Consider the following 17,805-nt stretch of genomic DNA (forward strand, 5'->3'; position numbering starts at 1 on the left):
GACGGCCCAATAAGTTCTAGAAGCCTAACTGAATGACTACATGTCTACACCAACATGCAGCCGACTGTTAAAAGCAAGCCTGACCTGATCAACAAACAAAATTCCTTACACTGGAGCTTTGCTTTGTACTTACACATGCCTGGCTTGCGGGAACACTGCTTTTTCTAACAAGTTCCTCGTGTGGCAGTTTCAGCTGCTAGTGTTTCCTAGAGTTGAATATAACTGCTCACAATTAATAAAAACTGGGCAAAGCTCATATAAATGAAGATCTAACTTTCCAAAAATATGATTTTAGATAAGATTAAAATATCTTTAGGTTTTTTTTGAGTTATCAAAAATATTTAGGATAATCGGAGAGATTATTATCCATCCATTCATCTGTTCTTTCTTTCAAAAATATTTTAATAAATTTATTTTTTTGTGAGGGGTTTTAGGTTCACAGCAATAGAGTGGAAAGTACAGAGATTTCCCATGTACCTTCCGCCCCTACACATGCATCATCAACATCCCCCACCAGAGAGGAACCTTTGTCATAGTCATTCTTTTTTAAGAGTCTCATTAGAAAAAACCATCAGGGCTACCTAATTCTCCTTTACCACGAACCTAACACTGACCCTCCAATATTTTTTTATTGGTCTACAGAGGCAGAGACCTGTTCGTTTCAGTTTTTCGTTATATTCCCAGTTCCAGGCACAAACTAAGGCACTCAAGAAAGATGTGTCAAACAGATGAATGAATAAATGAAATACCAAGTTCAACTGCAGACTTTGACAAACGAAGAATGAGGCCAGTTTATCAGCTAAGCCTATAAATGACCTCGGTAGATTCTGAATGCTAGATGCTTGACATGTGTGAGCTCATTTTGGCTTCACAAGAACCAAGACGGCGGGCACTACTATTAACCCCAAAGGAGGCTGTGATACCTGCTTTTAGCTAGGAAGTAACAGAGCCGAGATCTCAACCCAGGCAGCCTGGTGCCAAAGCCCAGATGCTGAACCACTGCCCTCCCTGCGTTTTCATCCCAAGTGGGCAGGCTGCATTCCTGAGCCGCCTGCCGAGTCAGTCTGCACATCTGCTCTGGGCCCATGCTCAGCAATCAGCCCTGTGGTTATCACATTTCCTCAGCTTACTTCCCTTAGTTGGCATTCTTGCCCTCTGCTCTGAGCAAGATTCAGGGTTGGTGTTCAGTGGCTCTCTCCGGCTCACGCTGACTACACGTCTACGATCTGGCACTTGGTTGTCCGTTTCCTATTTTCTTTGGCCTGTTGGTCTTTGAATAGAGAAGTTTTACTCATTTCTCTGCCCTCTGACCACACCAAGCACTCCACACGGAAGCCTCGTCCTATTCCGTGGACCACAGTTAGTCTCTTGATCCCAGACATTTTGAGTAACTCCCAGGATTTATGCCCAGGCAGATATGCAAAGGCTGGGCAATGCTTTCATTGTAACTGTACCAAAAAGTCACAGAAACAGTGAGACAGAGCTTCAGCTATGTTATTATATTGTCTGTTACCTAGGAAATGCTGACAGTGAATGGCAAGCACAGTCTGCTTTCCATTCAAAGTATGTTTGAACGCCTACTAGAAGCAAAGTACTGGACAGGTACCTAGCTACAAGGTAGCAGATTAATTGGACATAATTCACTAAAGATTTTGTGCAATTTCCAGAGTCTGCTATTTCTACGTTTTTGGCCTGTAGCATTAGTACCAGAATGTGGGACTTCAAGTTTTGGCTAAGGTCTCGGCTAAGGGGACAAAGATTGGAAATTACATGATTGTTTTAAATGTAAAGAAACTTTGCAAGCTATTGCCACGAGTTTCTCTTCTTATTGTCTTTTTTATAAAATAACCTTCCATGCACTATGACAGTGTAATTCAGGACTCAGTCAGGGAAAGATAAAGCACTCTAGATTATTCGGGCAAAGAGAATATAATCCAGGGACTTGTTTACCTGCATGATGGAATGACTGAGAAGCCTATTAAAGATGATGGGGCAACTGATAAATCAGCAAGAGCAGGAAGTCACTCTCATCTTTAGGAGCATAGGGACAATGGGAAGAAATCATGTGACTAGAGCCCAGAGCCTAGAACCTTCTGGTAGGATCTGGAAGCAGAGGGAGAGATTTCCGGTGGAAGCAGGAGCCACGTAAGTATTGTTACCACATCTAGAATTGCAGGGGATGCAGGGGTTGGAGTGAGGGGAGAAATATCCTGACTTTTCCCCTCTTCGAACCCTCTAATCCTGCTTAAAGCCTCCCATTGGCTGAACCTTCCCAGGAGTAAGGGGGCAAGGGAACCCGGAAAGGCAGTGATGCCCAGCTAAAGGAGGGAGAAGGGCAGACTGAAAGTGCATGTACAGAGGCCCGCAGATGAAAGAGAACTGGGCATGCTGGGGAACTCCAAGCAGTTTGGCAGGACTTGGGCAGCAGCAGGTTGGGGAGTGGTAGACTAGGAAGCCAGTCTGGGTCAGGTCATGACACATGAAGGAGTTTGGATACGGCCCCTCGTGTGCATAGGACCTCTCCAATACCACCTACCTAATTTTCTGTTTGTAACTTCACCCTCTTTTTTCAAAGAGGAACTCCAAACTGCTGAAGCCTCAGGCCCCTTAAAACATGGGTTCGCCCCTGCTGGGTGCTACAAAGCGATACAATTAGTAAAGTGGACTGAAAAATCTCACAGAGCTCAACTCCACCAATAAACACTGAGCTAGTCCCACAGAAAAGCCAGGGGAAAACATGTGGAACCATTAGGTAGGGCTGTCTGGTGGTCAAAGGAACCACTACCAGATCAAGACCAAGACAATAGGATATTCTGCACTTCAGGTTTTTCTACCAGTTAGACACATGGTAATATTGGCAGGAGGTCCTTTGGTCTTTTGACCACACACATCTAAATTAGAAACACTGACCTCTGGGCAGCGAGAGAGGGGAAGGAAGTGCAGCGGGGAGGAGGAAGGTGAAAGGGGCAGCATGGAGGCTGTAAAGGGAGGAGGGAGAAGCAAGGATGAGGAGGAGTGTCCCTCATCAGTGCACGCCAACCCCATGTAGGCACCTGCAGGCTGCTCACACCAGCAGGTGCATGGCAAAAAAAAGAACAGGGATTACATTTGGCACTAGGAATCCTAGACTTTTGTCCAGATAGTTTTGCAAACTGATATTCTGATCTTACGGGCACATAATAAGAGTATCAGACCAAATGCCCATCAACCAGTTTCAGCTCCAAAGCTTTGACTAATCCCCCTTCAATGCCATTATATTATTTCTAGCATGGACTATTAGGGAAATCATTAATAATTCAAAGTTAAGAAAAAAAATGAGCCAATTTCTATAGCTCCAAAAATGAACATCTCAGGTTTGGCATGAATATTCAACAAGTTGATGATATTTAAATTAGAGTTTGGTCTAGTTTTCATTCCCTGAAGAAATGAAAAGTGATATGATGCTCTCGACTCTTGGAAAGAAGAGAGTAGTGTCAGGGCACTGGAATGAGGCCGGAGTCTGCAGAGTTTAAAAGAAAATGCATTATGACCAACAGCTTTCATCATAAGCATGAAGAATCCGCTATTAAGATAAATACATCTTATATCTAGTTAATCCTGGAAACAATGAAAACGAAAAAAGTTAATGAATATATCTTTTCTATGTATGTTTTTCCCTCAGCTATACAAACGCATTTTGGTATATTTATTTATTGTATTTACCGATTTAAAAGCCATGTCAAAAAATTCACTGAAAATGGTTTACTAAAGCTAATATAAACAGCTTTAGTTTTATCATCTAAATGAGTACATGTTAGATTTCCATTTTACTTGTTTATGTTCAAGGCCAGAAATTTAGAAAATGGCTAAGTACATTCCTACATTCAAAAGAAAGTGTCTGTCTCTGCCTCTCTGTCTGCCTCTCTCTATCAATATTTATGTATGGATATAGTAAACACACACACACACACACACACACACACACACACACACACACATTGTAAGCAGGAGGTCCCTTGATCTTCTGACCACAGACATCTAAATTAGACACACTAAAATTTGGGCACTGAAATGTCCAATGTCTTTGCTATTTTATATATATTTCCTACCCGGTTGAAAAATCCTTCCTATTTAAAAATCTCACCCTGTTTTCCTGGCTAAATTTACACAATAATGACTTGAAGAAAATGCTGACATTGTCAAGTTGGCAGTAACCGGCTATTAACAGGATGTCTTAGGACTGATGTCCTATAGCCACATGAATTTCTGTTTTTTTCATGGCTCTAGAGTGAAGGACAAATGGCAGCCAAAAAACTAGCCAAGGAGTAATCAACACCATAAATCACTTATGATTCACTTATGACTATTGCACTTCAGGTATAATGAAAAATAAAAGGAAAATCGACATTAAGTTTGGTCTTTGGGGATCACGCAGCCTTATTGGTGAGACAGGATTAACAGAAGTGAAATCATTAAAAGGCAATTCAAGAAAGTATATTCTACCTGGGTGCTAAACGATCTGTTTCACACACTAGAGAGGTAGCCATCTATTCGTGGATCCAGGTCTTGTTCAGGCTTCTTGGTGGGGTTGGTGGTGGGGTGGGGATGTAAAGATGAAAGGCACAGCCCCATTCAAGGAACTCACAGTCCAGCGGGAAGACAAACAAGCACACCAGCAATGACAGTATAATGAGAAACTGCTGTGGTGGACGCATGTGCTCGGGGAGAGCTTACTCAGCCTAGTTCAGCTGGCGTAGAGCAGGGTAGCAACAACCAACACACGGGCCAAACAAACCACGGGGAGAACAGTGGTCTGGCAGAGGTGACACTTGAGATGAGTTTTGAAGTTGGAGTAGGAATGAGCCAGAAGAAGAAAGAGGATTCTAGGGAGTGGAAACAGCAGGTGAAAATCCATGAACTAGTTCAAGAACAGGACACAGCGGGAATCAGCAATGAGGGCAGAAGGGAAGGAAAAGACCCGTATGAAGAACGGGATAAACTGAACGAGTGTCCTCTCTTCCTCATCACTCTGCGGAAGACTTACACACCCATTCTCTTGGCTTAGGGCCCGTGTACTTCCTTACCTCTTGGAGTTGGGCGTGGCCACGGCCATGTGACCTGCTTTGACCAATGAGATGTTAGAGGCAACAACATGGGCAGAGACTTGAAATAGGATTGGATGGTTGGGTTGCCCTGTTTTGTTTTCTGCCACTGCCATGAAGATTACATATTCTAGGAAACTCAGCCCTTCCAGCCAGGGTGCCAGCAGAGCAGAACTGCCCCTGTATCCCACAGATATGTGGTGAAAAAAATAATATTTATCGTTGTATCCTACTGAGATGTTTGTGGTTTGTTATGCAGCAAAAGCTGACTAGTACAGAGAGCACAGAGCAGTTCAGTTTGGCTAGAGCAAAAAGTACATACTTGAAGTGAAGCAGAAAATATGAAGCAGGACCATACAAAGATATCTTGCTGAGATGGCATTAACCTTGAGTGGTATTTCTAGCACGATACCATTACCCCAGACAGGGACTGAAATCCAACACAAGAATCTGATCAGATCTACTACACAGACCCTCCAGTTAAGGGTTTCAAAATATTTTAAGCTACAGGAACAATTATATTAGCTTTCATGGCAAAAAAAGAAGACAAAAATGGACTGTAGCCCTTGCTGACATCTTGACTCAGTGTCGTGGAGGACCCTGAGTCAGAAGCACCCAGCTAGACCACTCCTGAATCCCTGACCCAGGAAAACCATGATCATACATGTTTTGTTGTTTTAAGTTGCTAAGTTTTAGGGTAACTTGTTATATAGTAATAAGTCATTAACACATAGAGCTTCTCTCTGCAGCCATGTTGAATGTAAAGAGTCAGTTTGTAATAGAGGGACCAAAAAAAAAAAAAAAACCCTTACAAAATAAAAGATGATACAACTTAAAAAGAAAAAGCATTCCTTTTCAATGCGATCAGGTTACTATACATTAGGAAAAAACAGTGCATCAAACCTTCAGAGAAAAATCTCGTTCCAAAGCACAAATTGGACTTTACCACATAGCAATTGGGTGAGAAAAGAGAAAGCTACCTCTATTTCTCTGGAGTTCATCTCTCAGGAGATGAGAGGCAGGGGATGAGGAAAGAAACATACACGTCGGCAGATTTTTAACAGCGATGAAAAGACTATGCCACGTGCAACTGAATATCAGAGATAATACCACATCACAAGGAAGACTTGTAAATATTTAAGCCTCAACCAGCCAATTATTACAAGAGCCCTGCCAACCCTCTATCTTTAATCAAGTTGATCTGTCCCATAAAGATAATTTTTCCAGGAATAAGCCAGGATAAAAGGGCCATTAAGAAGTTCCACAGATGCTTACCATCGAGGCATCCCTGTCTGGCAACTGCTGTGCGTTTATTCGGCATTGGTGACCGAAGTTTTCAGCCAAATGTATCTTCGGTGCCAACAGCTCTTTTCAACCACAGAAATATCAAATGCAAGAACCCCACTTCTCTCTCCCAGCTTTGAATGTACTTGAGACCCAGGCTTCTCTCTAGCCTTCTCAGGCTTGTTGATTCACAGGTAAGGGGCATGAGCCTCAGGGACTCAGATTTAGCTTTGGGGGGGAATGCAGCCCTTCTCGGCTCTGACTGCCATTTCCCTATCTCCTAAGGGGGTTGTCACTGACTTCTGGCAACCAGAGTGTAGCTGAGTCCTTTTCTACCTCTGTCTGCTTTGGTGGGGGGTGGGGGGGTGGGGGTGGGGGGTGGGCGGCGGGGGAGCTTGGTTGTGTGGCACCTTCTCATCCTTCTCACATCCCCCCTTTCTCATTTTCTGGAACAAAGTCCATCTTTTTCAAATGAACCACAGAACCTTAGGACTGATATAAGAATTGATCCTTAAATCTTGTCTTTCTTTACATTCACTCTTTAGAAATTTGGTCTTCTGTGTCAGGGAAAGCTCAAGGGGAAAAATTTTCCAACTTCAAAAAGTCGTTCAGGGATTATATTCTCAAAGAACAATAAAAAATTAATCTGGGCAACACACAGAGTGGGGAAACTGCTCTCGCATCAAGCTCTTAAACAAAAACATGAAATTTTCTTGTGATTAAAGATGACATTCCAACACTGTTATTTTTTTTTAAGCCTCAGTAATAATATTGCATCCCAAGTATTTGATCCCACTGAGTCGGTATAAAGTGCTAATGACATTTGTAGAAACCAGTAGGTTCCAATGGGGAAAATCTTTGGAAGGATACCTCCCAGTCATTTCCACTCAACTTTTTCCAGGCACTAGCATGGGTAAAGACATCGCCACTGTCGATGGGTGGGAGGAGATAGTCAGTTGTATAAGGCTTCTCTGGAGAGAGCCCCAGCAGGAAAAAGAAATATAGTGGAAAGCAGAGAGATCTGTTAACCAAGGAACAGGTGTCTGAAAATGCAGAAGATAATTTACAGTTATGTGCATAATGCTGACGACGTATGTGCTCTTACGCTCTTCACTGTGAACACAATAGACACAAACGCAGAAAGACGTGTTATTGGTGGAGCTCAGCTACATCAGCCTGAACTTGCGGCTGCTGCATTCTCAGTAATTATGTAATATAAATACCGTTTGACTGCTTCATTATGTGTCCAGCGTAGTCATGCTGAGAATTTGCATATTGGAATAAACAATTTAACCAGACATTACTTTAGTTTTACTTCTTTACATTACACTAGATGGCAGTCTAGTTTTTTTTAATTATGTGTGAAGGCAGGTTATATGTATTATCTATGAATTTCATTTTAGAATAGTAAGAGAGATGTACATTATTTGTTGAAAAGGAGACAATATGTTGACTACTATTGAGAATCATGGCTTTAGAGCTTTAAGCCCTTTCCCACCTCAGGACCTTTGCACACATTACCGCTGTCTGCCTTGAATGCTCTCCTCTGACTCTTTTATTGATAGGCCAAAGTTCTAAACTTTCAGGTCTCAGCTAAAACATCACTGACTTGCCAGAGTAAGTCAGAGCCCTCTCTTCTACATTTGCATAGCATCGTGCATTTTTTCGTGGCACTTAAAACTAATGTAACTAAAGGAAAATGTTCATGTAGTTTTTGTGTCCATGCTAGGTACAGGAAAGGTGGGAAATGTATGCCCTGTTTACCGCTATGTCATGAACACTCAGAACCATGCCTGACATGTAGTAGATGCTTAATAAGTGCTGGTTAGATGAATGAATGAAGATACAGAAAGATTAACTTGTACAATTAAGCAGCCAAGATTACACAGCTAGTAAGTGGCCAAGTTCGGATCCTGACTCATATATGATTGATGCCTCCAACAACATCTGGTCCTGCTAGTCAGGTAAGCGGCATCACAAACAGCAAAGTGAAATCGGTTTCTCTTCTAAAACATCACAAGTAAAACAAGATTGAATTGCCTTGTTCCAGGTTTCTCCTCTATTTCCCCTAGGGGTAGATGTTATACCAGAAGTATAATTCTATAGGTGAACCCCAAGTTGCCAGATCCATGGCCAGCTTACCCCCAGGTAGTTCCCCTATTTCAACTCTTCTATAGCTTGGGCACATGTTAAAATTCTAGAAAAACTTTTAAATGCCAAAATGTATAATCATGGAAAATCTTTTTATCACATTCATATTTATCCAACAAATCACCTCAAAGGTGGTCATTTGCTGGGTCAAGGATGCCCCAAGCCTCTCCAAAAACAGAACAGACTGTGCAGGGAGCTTGTGAGTAGTACAGCCATGACCCACTGTGACATTCTAGTCAGTTTAACTGTTCACTTATTTGTGTGAACTGAGCCATGGTTAGTAGGAGCCATAATGAAATGGGGTCCACCAGACCCTGCACAGTTCTGGCCTCTCCCATGGGAGCCCCCACTACGCAATGAATTCCAAGGTGACAAAAGGACAGAGTGGAGCTGGCACAGACATTCTGGAATCATGCAGATGTGGACTTGAATTCTGGTCCTCTATGGTCCAGTGGTGTGACCTTGGACAACTAACAAACTAGCTGAGCCTCAGTTTCCTCACTTAAAAATGGAGCTGGGGTCACCTGGGTGGCTCAGTCGGTTGAGCATCTGACTCTTGGTTTCGGCTCAGGTCATGATCTTGGGGATCCTGGAATTGAGCCCCATGTCTTGCTCTGCACTCAGCGGGGACTCTGCTTGAGATTCTCTCTCCCTCTGCCTCTGCCCCCCTCTCATGCTCATGCACATGCTCTCTCACAAATAAATAAATAAATAAGTAAAATCCTTTTAAAAAAATGGAGCTAATACTGACCTCATAAGATTTTTATAAGCATTAATAATGTGCCAAGCAACTAACAGTAGCTTAACAACACTAGTCGCTTAATAAGTGCTGGCACCTCTTCTTTTCAAAGGCCGCAGTGATGTCTTCCTCTAAATTCTGACGGCATTTACTTTCTACACAACTCACTTTGCGTTTACTCTCCCAACTTGCACATTCAGTAATGTTTCACATTCCTTCCTTATCCAAACCATGTCTTCTGTTTTATCCAAATGAAAGAGTGTGTATATAGGACTGAACATAATATTGGCAGATACATTTAGTGCCTAATAAGTGAAAGCCATAAATAAATAGTATTATCTCACACACTGTCAACCCAAAAGCCTTATATGAATGCTGCATTCAATAAATATTTACTGGTTTATTGTACAAAATAAATCAGATATAAATTCCAGCTTTGTGGGTGTACAATTTGAACATGAAAATCTTCAGTTCGTTGGCTCCTGTGATCCAATATTTTTTGGAGAATGATGGAAACCAAAGGAGTTGCATAAAGACTGAAATCAGGAAACAGTCCCAGTTCTTTTCAAGTAAATAAAGGAACTCAATTTGGCCAACTATAGACCAACCAACTTATTTTTGACTGGGTTAATAGAGGGTTCAAGACACCAGTGTGGAATATGAATGTTTCAATAAATGGAATAAGAAAACAGGAGATTAGTCATCCAGGAATGATTACACAAAGATCAGAATTAGAAATGGAGTTCTCTTCTGGGGTCTAGTTAGAATCACACAAGGCTGTGACTGGAGAGTGAGTTCTGGTCAAAAAAGTCAGGACTCAGTTGTTTCAAGTCAGGGAACAAAAGAGGAACTTTAGAGGTTTTGTGAACTTTGGAAGCCAGGATACAGAGCCATTTACCTGAAGACAGTGCAGTGTTTCATGGGGACAGGCAACAAACCCGTAGCCCATGGAAGAACAGCTTTTCTTTGCTGTCCATGAGCCATGTAGTATAAGTGTCAAGAAGAAAAAGCAGGTGAGAAATTGGGCTGCATAACATCTTGCTTATGCTATGCAGATGGAACCTCTTTCCTCCTGGGTGCTAATAATCAGACCAGTCCAAGTTGGAGTGCAAACCTTAGATAAACAGCATGAGCAACAGGAGTCCTTCAAATCCTTAAATTCTAAGGATCCTGTATATATTGCGATCCATGTGAGAACATAGCTAAATGACTCTTCCCGACGAACTTATGAAAAATACTTTAAGTTAAAGGAGACAAAGGGCTAATGAGAAGGAGGTACCTAATCTGATGGAGGCCAAATTCAGTCTCTGTTGGGTGATAAGGAAAGTCTCTACTTCACACTGCTGATGTGTGTGGGGGGGTATTTCTAATTCCTCTTCTGTTCTCCTTAAATGCATAGTCTACGGCTAGTTTAATGATAATGGTTGGGTAAATCAAAGATTTTGTACTAGAACAGTGTATTTTGAACTGAGGACGTAAAATACAAGGTTGCCCCCCTCAGCCTTTTAATAGAGGAAAACAGGAAGCGATAGTAAGGACCAGTAGTATTTCTTTTTGCCTCAGTTATACAAGTTTGCACACATACGTATGCATGTGCATACTAAATTGTGATGCAAAATGTATTTCCTACTGTATATCCTCTGTAAAAAAGTTCAAAAAACTTTTGAAAAATTAGGGGCACCTGGCTGGCTCAGGCAGTGGAACATGCAATCCTTGATCTCAGGGTCGTGAGTTCAAGCCCTATAGGCAGAGAGCTTACTTAAGAATTTTTGAAAAATTATTAATAGGGAAACCAGATGGAACCCTTCTAATGAAAAGTTAGCCAAGTCAATGGAGGGTGAATAATCATATTTTATATAGCAAAAACAACAACAACTCCACAATCTCTGGTTTTTATTTCTTGTCCTAGTATTGGCTGATTTCAAGCCTCTTTGGGCCTCAGTATCTTCATCTGTTCTCCTTTACACAAAGTGAGGGTGAGGAGAAGAGACGGCTGCAGGGTCTTCAGTTTTAAAATTCTATTGTTTTGATTTAGTGGAAAAGACATTTCTCTCTCTCAATACTTTCTGGGGATTTGGACCACAAGATCAAACAAACAAACAAAAATCATTGTCTTCTTTGTAGCCACAAATCCCAACTGCAACAGGACTGAAATACTTTGCTAGGAATGAAAAGCCCCTTGGGCCTTGACCTATAAATCCTGACCTTAAACGCAAAACCATTACCATCCATTGGTGATCATCTAAAAATCACTTTCCCTCATGCTCAAAGGGCATGTCTCACTCTGTGTCACACTGTCATCCTCCACGGATTTGCAGGACAGGATTTTGCCTTGTCTACTACACTCTCTAGGAATACATGTATATCAATACGGAAGTCAGAAAATTATATCACGGAAATTCATATTTCAAAGGCTGTCTGGGCCTCTGTTGGAGAATTCCTGGAAGATTTTCCTCTGGTCTCGGCATTCAAGTCCTCTTGCAGAGCAGGAAAGACTCAGACTGGCAAGAACAAGAATAGGACTTCCAAAAAGAACAAACACAACTTGTGACTTGCTCAGAGTGACTCAGGTGCTGGCTCGGCCCCCTGCATCACAGGTGATCCATCACCGACACCATCAGAGGCTGCCCGGCTGCCAGAGGTGGCCACCTTCCTGGCTGCCAGATCTTCCGTGCGCCATGAGGGAACTCTGCCCTTCTCATACCACTACAGTCTCCTGCTCTACCAACTGAGCTAGCCGAGGCTCTGCTATGCCCTTCTCCACGTCTGCTGATTTCGTATCCTGGCACAGGAAAAACCTTCAGAAAGGAAAACCAGGACTGGGTTGCCATGAGAGCCAACAACTACTGAGTGAGGACCTATCATGTGCAATGCAGTTCAGAGCTGATCCTGCTCCTGGCAATCGAGCTGTTCACCTCCCCCCAATGAGTGCTGAAATGGGTGGGAAAGACAGTGCATCAGGGGTCCTGGGGGTGGAGGCACTTTGTGGTCTGGGGCAATCTATGAAAATGTCATTCCCGAAACAGCAGTTCAGCTGAGCCTTGTACTAAGACTAAGAACACACATGGGAAAGCAAAGGACGTTTCCAAAGCAGGGAACAAGGCATATGAAAGCACAGAGGCAGAAATGCACGCGGCCTGTTGGCACAGATCAAGAATGAACATAAAGTACTAACTTTGGAATCTGCATTTCACATCTCCAATGTGATAAAAGGAACATATCCTACCCAGCTCACAAAAGTTAACAGGATTCACATGGCAAATAGATAATAGTTAGCTTTTCCCCAGATCTACATTCTAGAAAATGGTGTCTTAGAAAAAATACTTTTAATCAGTTGTCTTATTTCCCATCACTTTCTTTGTGGTTCATATGTAACCCCAACTTCCCACATCTCTTTAATCTGCTTCTGGAGTGGGAGATCTAGGTCGGTTATGGAGCTGGGTGAAATTCAATCATAGTCTTATTATTATAAAACACTGCTTAGTCCTGTAGGGGAAAACAGAAAAGGCTAAGAGGATTTCTATTTTCATGAAACTTTGGTAGGAAAGACAAAACATTGGCCCACGAAACTATTAAATAAAATGCTGTCTTATATTATAGGAAGATGAACCATAAACAATATTTTCATTTGAAGTTTATAGCTGGCACGGTCTACACAGGCATACGTAGATCATATGTCGATGTGACCCATGACTCACCTGAGGGCTGCCACCAACTGTTGCCCACTATGGGCACTGGATAAAAAAAGCATTGGACCTAGGAAGTGAGCTCTCGGCTTACCAGGAAATATGTGTGATGCCACATTTGTCCAGAGGAGGGCATCGTTTTCTAATGCTTCCATCTGGAAAGGGCACCTGTTCTTAGTTCCTCCATCTAGAGGGGACGCCTTTCTCTCATTAGCTCAAAAGCCCCTGAGAGGTGAGCTGGGGGTCCTGACCCTCCTTTCTCATATGGGTAGATATGGCTCTTGATGAAACACTTTGTAGATTACTCCACTTACTCAATCTTGGGGATAAAAAAATAAGCTAGAGAATAGATAGGGTGGCGTTAATGAACATTCATTATTTTGGACGTCATCATCATATAAGCACCACCATTACACCGTGAGTCACTGTACACACCTCAGTGGCATTCCAATGAGAGAGGTGGCTCAGCTTACCTCGTTCTCCTGGGGTCCCTGGCACGCCTGCATTTCCTGGGAAGCCTGGGGTCCCTGGGGGTCCTTGTTCGCCAGGGGTTCCAGGGGACCCTGGTCTGCCAGGCTCCCCAGGAGGCCCTTGGATGGTCCGAACTGATGAGGATTGGCTGGGAATCTGGTTGAGGATGGCCGTGTACCTGGCCATGTGACCTGAGACACAAAGGGCAGAGACATCCTTCAACGAACTATCACACGCAGAAAGGGAAGACCGGCGGTATTATCTGTCAAGGCTCCGAAACATTCTGTTAGACAACCACAAGAGAAAAAGCACACCCCTCTGAAATATGTTGATTTCCAACTTAAAAATTATGACATTTTACTTTGGATGATATGAACAGCTGGACTGTATTCAAGGCGCATCTCAAGTGTTTGGAATTCCACAGCTCACATCAGCATCTCAGTAAACATCATGGGCAGAAGTCATAAATTTGATCTTCACCCCCAACATTTATCTGACCCCTAAACCCTCACCCAGCTGCCCCTTTTCTCTAGTAACACCCCCCCAACTTATTTGTCTTTTTTCCAACCCACAAAGCCTGCTCCACCCTCTTGCTCACAAATCCCCAGACAAGTGTTTTGTTTCAATTCGACTCTTCGTTGCCAAACCTTTTTGCAGGAACCTTTACTTGGGTCCCAGCTGCAGAAACTCCCACTAGCTTTATTTTTTTTTAAATCTGGCTCCCCCTCCTCCCCCTAACTCAGTTGTGCCTGGTAGAATATATTTTAATAATCAGAAGTATAGATTGGTAAAGTGCTTGATACCATAACACCTCAGTTTTCCAGCAACTTCAGAAGATAAGATTTTCCCACGAGTGAGTTTTCTAGATGAAAACTTATCCCTTTTCAAACATTCAGATCTAAATAAAGAATAGTAACCATTTCTAGAGGGACTATTTCTAAAATAAATTCAATGCCTTCTTAAACACAGGACCATGACCGCGACTGATGACTCGGGGGCCATCTGTAGGCATGTCCACGATTGTCTGAGTGGGGTTGACATTTCCACATCTGCTTTTCCAGGTTCTCGCCTTAACAAGAGGCCCTCCTTTGTCACTTCTGTAGCTGTCATCACTTTGGTCTCACACAGTTTCCCACGTCACCTTTCCTAGAGTAATTCTTCTGATCAGCTCTGGACTAAAAACCAGACAACTGAGCATGTGAAGAATTATATGCTACCTGATGAATCAAGTTCTGAGGAGAAACCTAAGCAATGGAATAAGGAACCCAGAGGAACCGGAAGTAGCACGTGGGAAGAAGGTTGAGGTGCCAGCAACAGCCCCTGGGCAGGTTGGGTCTAGCTCAGCTGCGTGCAATCTTTTCTATTTCTTCTCTCCCAACTGCATCCACAGACAGGGCCTCCCTATTCTACAGGCTTCTTTCTGCTTCCTTGCGTCACTGCCTGCTGGCTTCCATTTCCTCGAAGTCATTCACAAGAATCTGAGAATTCCCAAGGGGAAAAAATACAATTTCGAACTCTGTTTTTAGGGCATGTCTTAAATGATCATATATTTATATAAGATTTTTATTCTACAGTGGGATATGACAGCAACTATTGTGAAATCTGCCACATACTGTGGTCAGTGAGTCCTATCTGGATTTAACCCCTAGGATTCCTTAAAATAAGTCCCTGCTCATTAACACTGTATACTTGAAATGAGAAACCTACAAAATAATTCAAGGTACAGGTTAGCTTTGGATGTATTCCACTCAATGTTCAATTTAGATTTTATAATTTATTGTGTTTTTTAATATCCTGTTTTGGCATTAATCTCGAAGTTTCATTTAAAACTGGTCAATTCTCTCAGATACACACATTTAATTTGGGCAATATAATATAAATGAAATAAAGTTAAAATACAGGGAGCATTACTGTTCTGTCTGAAGATGACAGCTTTGTACATGGTTTGCACAAGTTATGTTTTAATGAAAACTCTCCCAAGGTGATATGCACCTTCACTCGATGCCCTCCCAAAGATGAGATCTGGGTTTATCTACTACAGATGGGATTTGGGAACTAGCCAATACACCTTCTTGGGACACTTATGGTTCTCCCAGACATTCCTAGGTTAAAAAAACGTAACCCTCCAAAGCTAGGGCAGTCACTCAGGTAATGAAGGTAGAGCGGTGTGCTCTCAGAGTAGGAGGCTTGACTGCAGAGCTAGGCCAGGAATGGCTGGGTTTGAATATTTCATCTCTACCCAGCCTTAGATCTTTCTGGAATTGAACAAATTACTGGCAAAGGGAAGAGCCCACACTAGTAACCCTCTGGTTAGATTACTGGGACAAAATGTCAATGGGCCTGGGGGAAACGCAAAATGGGTGGGTACGGAAGTGAATGAACACAAACCAGTAACTGAAATACTGTGCTGTTGGAAAGTTCAAGTTTAAAACGAAGTCATGGGGCATTACATCTGAAACTAATGATGTACTATGTGTTGGCTAATTGAATTTAAATTAAAAAAAGAAGAATGAAGCAAAGGACCTTGTCCTAACTGAAAGAAAGGGATTTTTTTTTTTAAAGCAGGTATTGATTTAAATCTAGTGAATTGATAGAAGTCAACACCATGAATCATCTGTTTGAAAGCAGCTTCTGATTCCTCAGTCTGACAACATTTAAGTGCTGAGTACTTGAGGGAAAAAAATCTATCCATTTGAAGACAGGGAAAGAATAAAAGAGCTGACTTGGGCAGTCGAGTTAAATCTATATGGGCCCAAGGAAAGCTCTTGGACAGACGCCACAGAGGGTGGTCTGTAAGGACTTCTTACCTGGGCTAGTTATGGCCATCTGTGAGCCTACCTATCTGCACCAAGACAAAGCTTTCGTGATGTTTTCCCGAGTCACTAACTTCTGGGCATGGCAGATCCCCGTTTGGACAAGGAACAGAGAAGGACATCGGAAACAGTAATGCACTTACTCTGGATGAGCTGTTCGCACACCTGACGTGCCACCGCTCGCACCATGGCTTGAGACTGCAGATCCCCCTGCGTGACAAGAAAGCATCTTCTGACTCTCGGCCATAAGCCCCGCCCCGTGGCAGGACTTCCGGCAGGCAGAGCGGACTCAACCCACTGCTCCCACCTCATTGGCTCCCACAGCAGATAGGACCGCCCCCCACAGTGCAGAGAAGGAGGAAGCAATTCGACACTCCACTCATGGTGCAAGGTACCTGGGAACCTTTATTAAATGACGCATAAGTATTTCTGGTCCCAGAGTCTAAAAAAATTTCGCAATTTTGACACAATCCCATATATATTGGATACCTCATTTATGGCTCTTTAGAACTTATAAAACGTAGCATTTTCTCAGGCAGTGGCTTATTTCATATTAGCAACAACCCCAAGGAAAGACGTTAAACCCATTTTATAGATGAAGAGAGTTAAACACGTTGCCCAAGGGTTCGCAGAGGTGACTGGATGAGCCCAAAGTCACTCTTGTTTCTACTATAGGTGACAGCACAATTATATGAGCAGCTGCACAATTTCTCAAGAGACAGAAGCTCCCAAAAATAAATTGATTTAAGTTCCCCCAGCCAGTTCCTTGACTCTGCGTCTGTCATCGGCTGCCGATATCGGCCCATCAGGGAAAACACAAGCCCCTTTTTACTACTTGGCATTTGTATAGAGCTTTTATTTTTATGAAGCTTTTTTATGTCTGTTATATAATTTTGTCATCAAATCCACTTTGGGGTTAGCGGAGTTTGATTCTCTCCATTTTATCCTTAAAGAAAGGGGCCTGAGGTCATCTAGCTGAACGGTAGCAGAGATGCAACTAGGAACCAGCTCTCCTGACTTCTAGCCCATGGGGGCGGGGGGTGGTGGTGGTGGCGTTTCCACCTGACAACATGCCTACAGTCCAGTGGTTTGAGGAGAGAAGGAACCGAATTAGAGCAATGAACAGTCACAACAGTAATCAAGAGTCACGACAGTAAATGGTCATCCAGTATCAGGCTTATGCAAGGAAAGGTGTGCAGCCAGCTGGGCCTGGTACACAGAGCCAGAGGATACTCACTCTTTCTCCTCGCTCTCCCTTGGCTCCAGGGATACCCTGTAAAAAATTTAAATCGTCAAGTTACTTAGGACTCTGCCTTCGCTGGCCATAATGAGAGCACGTCTTTTCTTATTTTATTAAGATGTTGTTCCTAGCTCTAGCAATTCTGCAGCAAAAATCCATACACAACAGGAATAAACGTACAGCAACCTGTAACCCCAGCAAACAGAAGGAGCTCTTTTAAACCTTTTACTCCCCCAGCCTTTTAATACGTAGACACAGTATGTTTTCACACAAAATTGAGATCATGCAGCAATGCTGCTTTGTGACATCATTTCACCGAATAGCTCATTCACATCTTTCC

At 42.7% G+C, this 17,805-nt stretch overlaps 1 protein-coding gene across 5 annotated transcripts in view; it reads right to left on the reverse strand.

Annotated features, from left to right (window-relative positions):
- The window catches only part of COL14A1 (collagen type XIV alpha 1 chain), a 245,740-nt gene that overhangs the window by 7,801 nt on the left and 220,134 nt on the right, over nucleotides 1-17,805 (reverse strand). For all 5 annotated transcript variants that reach the window (XM_045805730.2, XM_045805731.2, XM_045805732.2 and 2 more), the window contains 3 exons: nucleotides 17,463-17,498; nucleotides 16,369-16,435; nucleotides 13,415-13,603 (listed from right to left, as the gene is read on the reverse strand). In XM_045805730.2, the coding sequence (XP_045661686.2) occupies nucleotides 13,415-13,603; nucleotides 16,369-16,435; nucleotides 17,463-17,498 (292 nt within the window). The remainder of the gene's footprint in view (nucleotides 1-13,414; nucleotides 13,604-16,368; nucleotides 16,436-17,462; nucleotides 17,499-17,805) is intronic.

This window comes from Ursus americanus, chromosome 9 (genome assembly GCF_024610735.1).
Source record: "Ursus americanus isolate L20-20 chromosome 9, mUrsAme1.1.p, whole genome shotgun sequence".
In the NCBI taxonomy this organism is placed as follows: Eukaryota; Metazoa; Chordata; class Mammalia; order Carnivora; family Ursidae; genus Ursus; species Ursus americanus.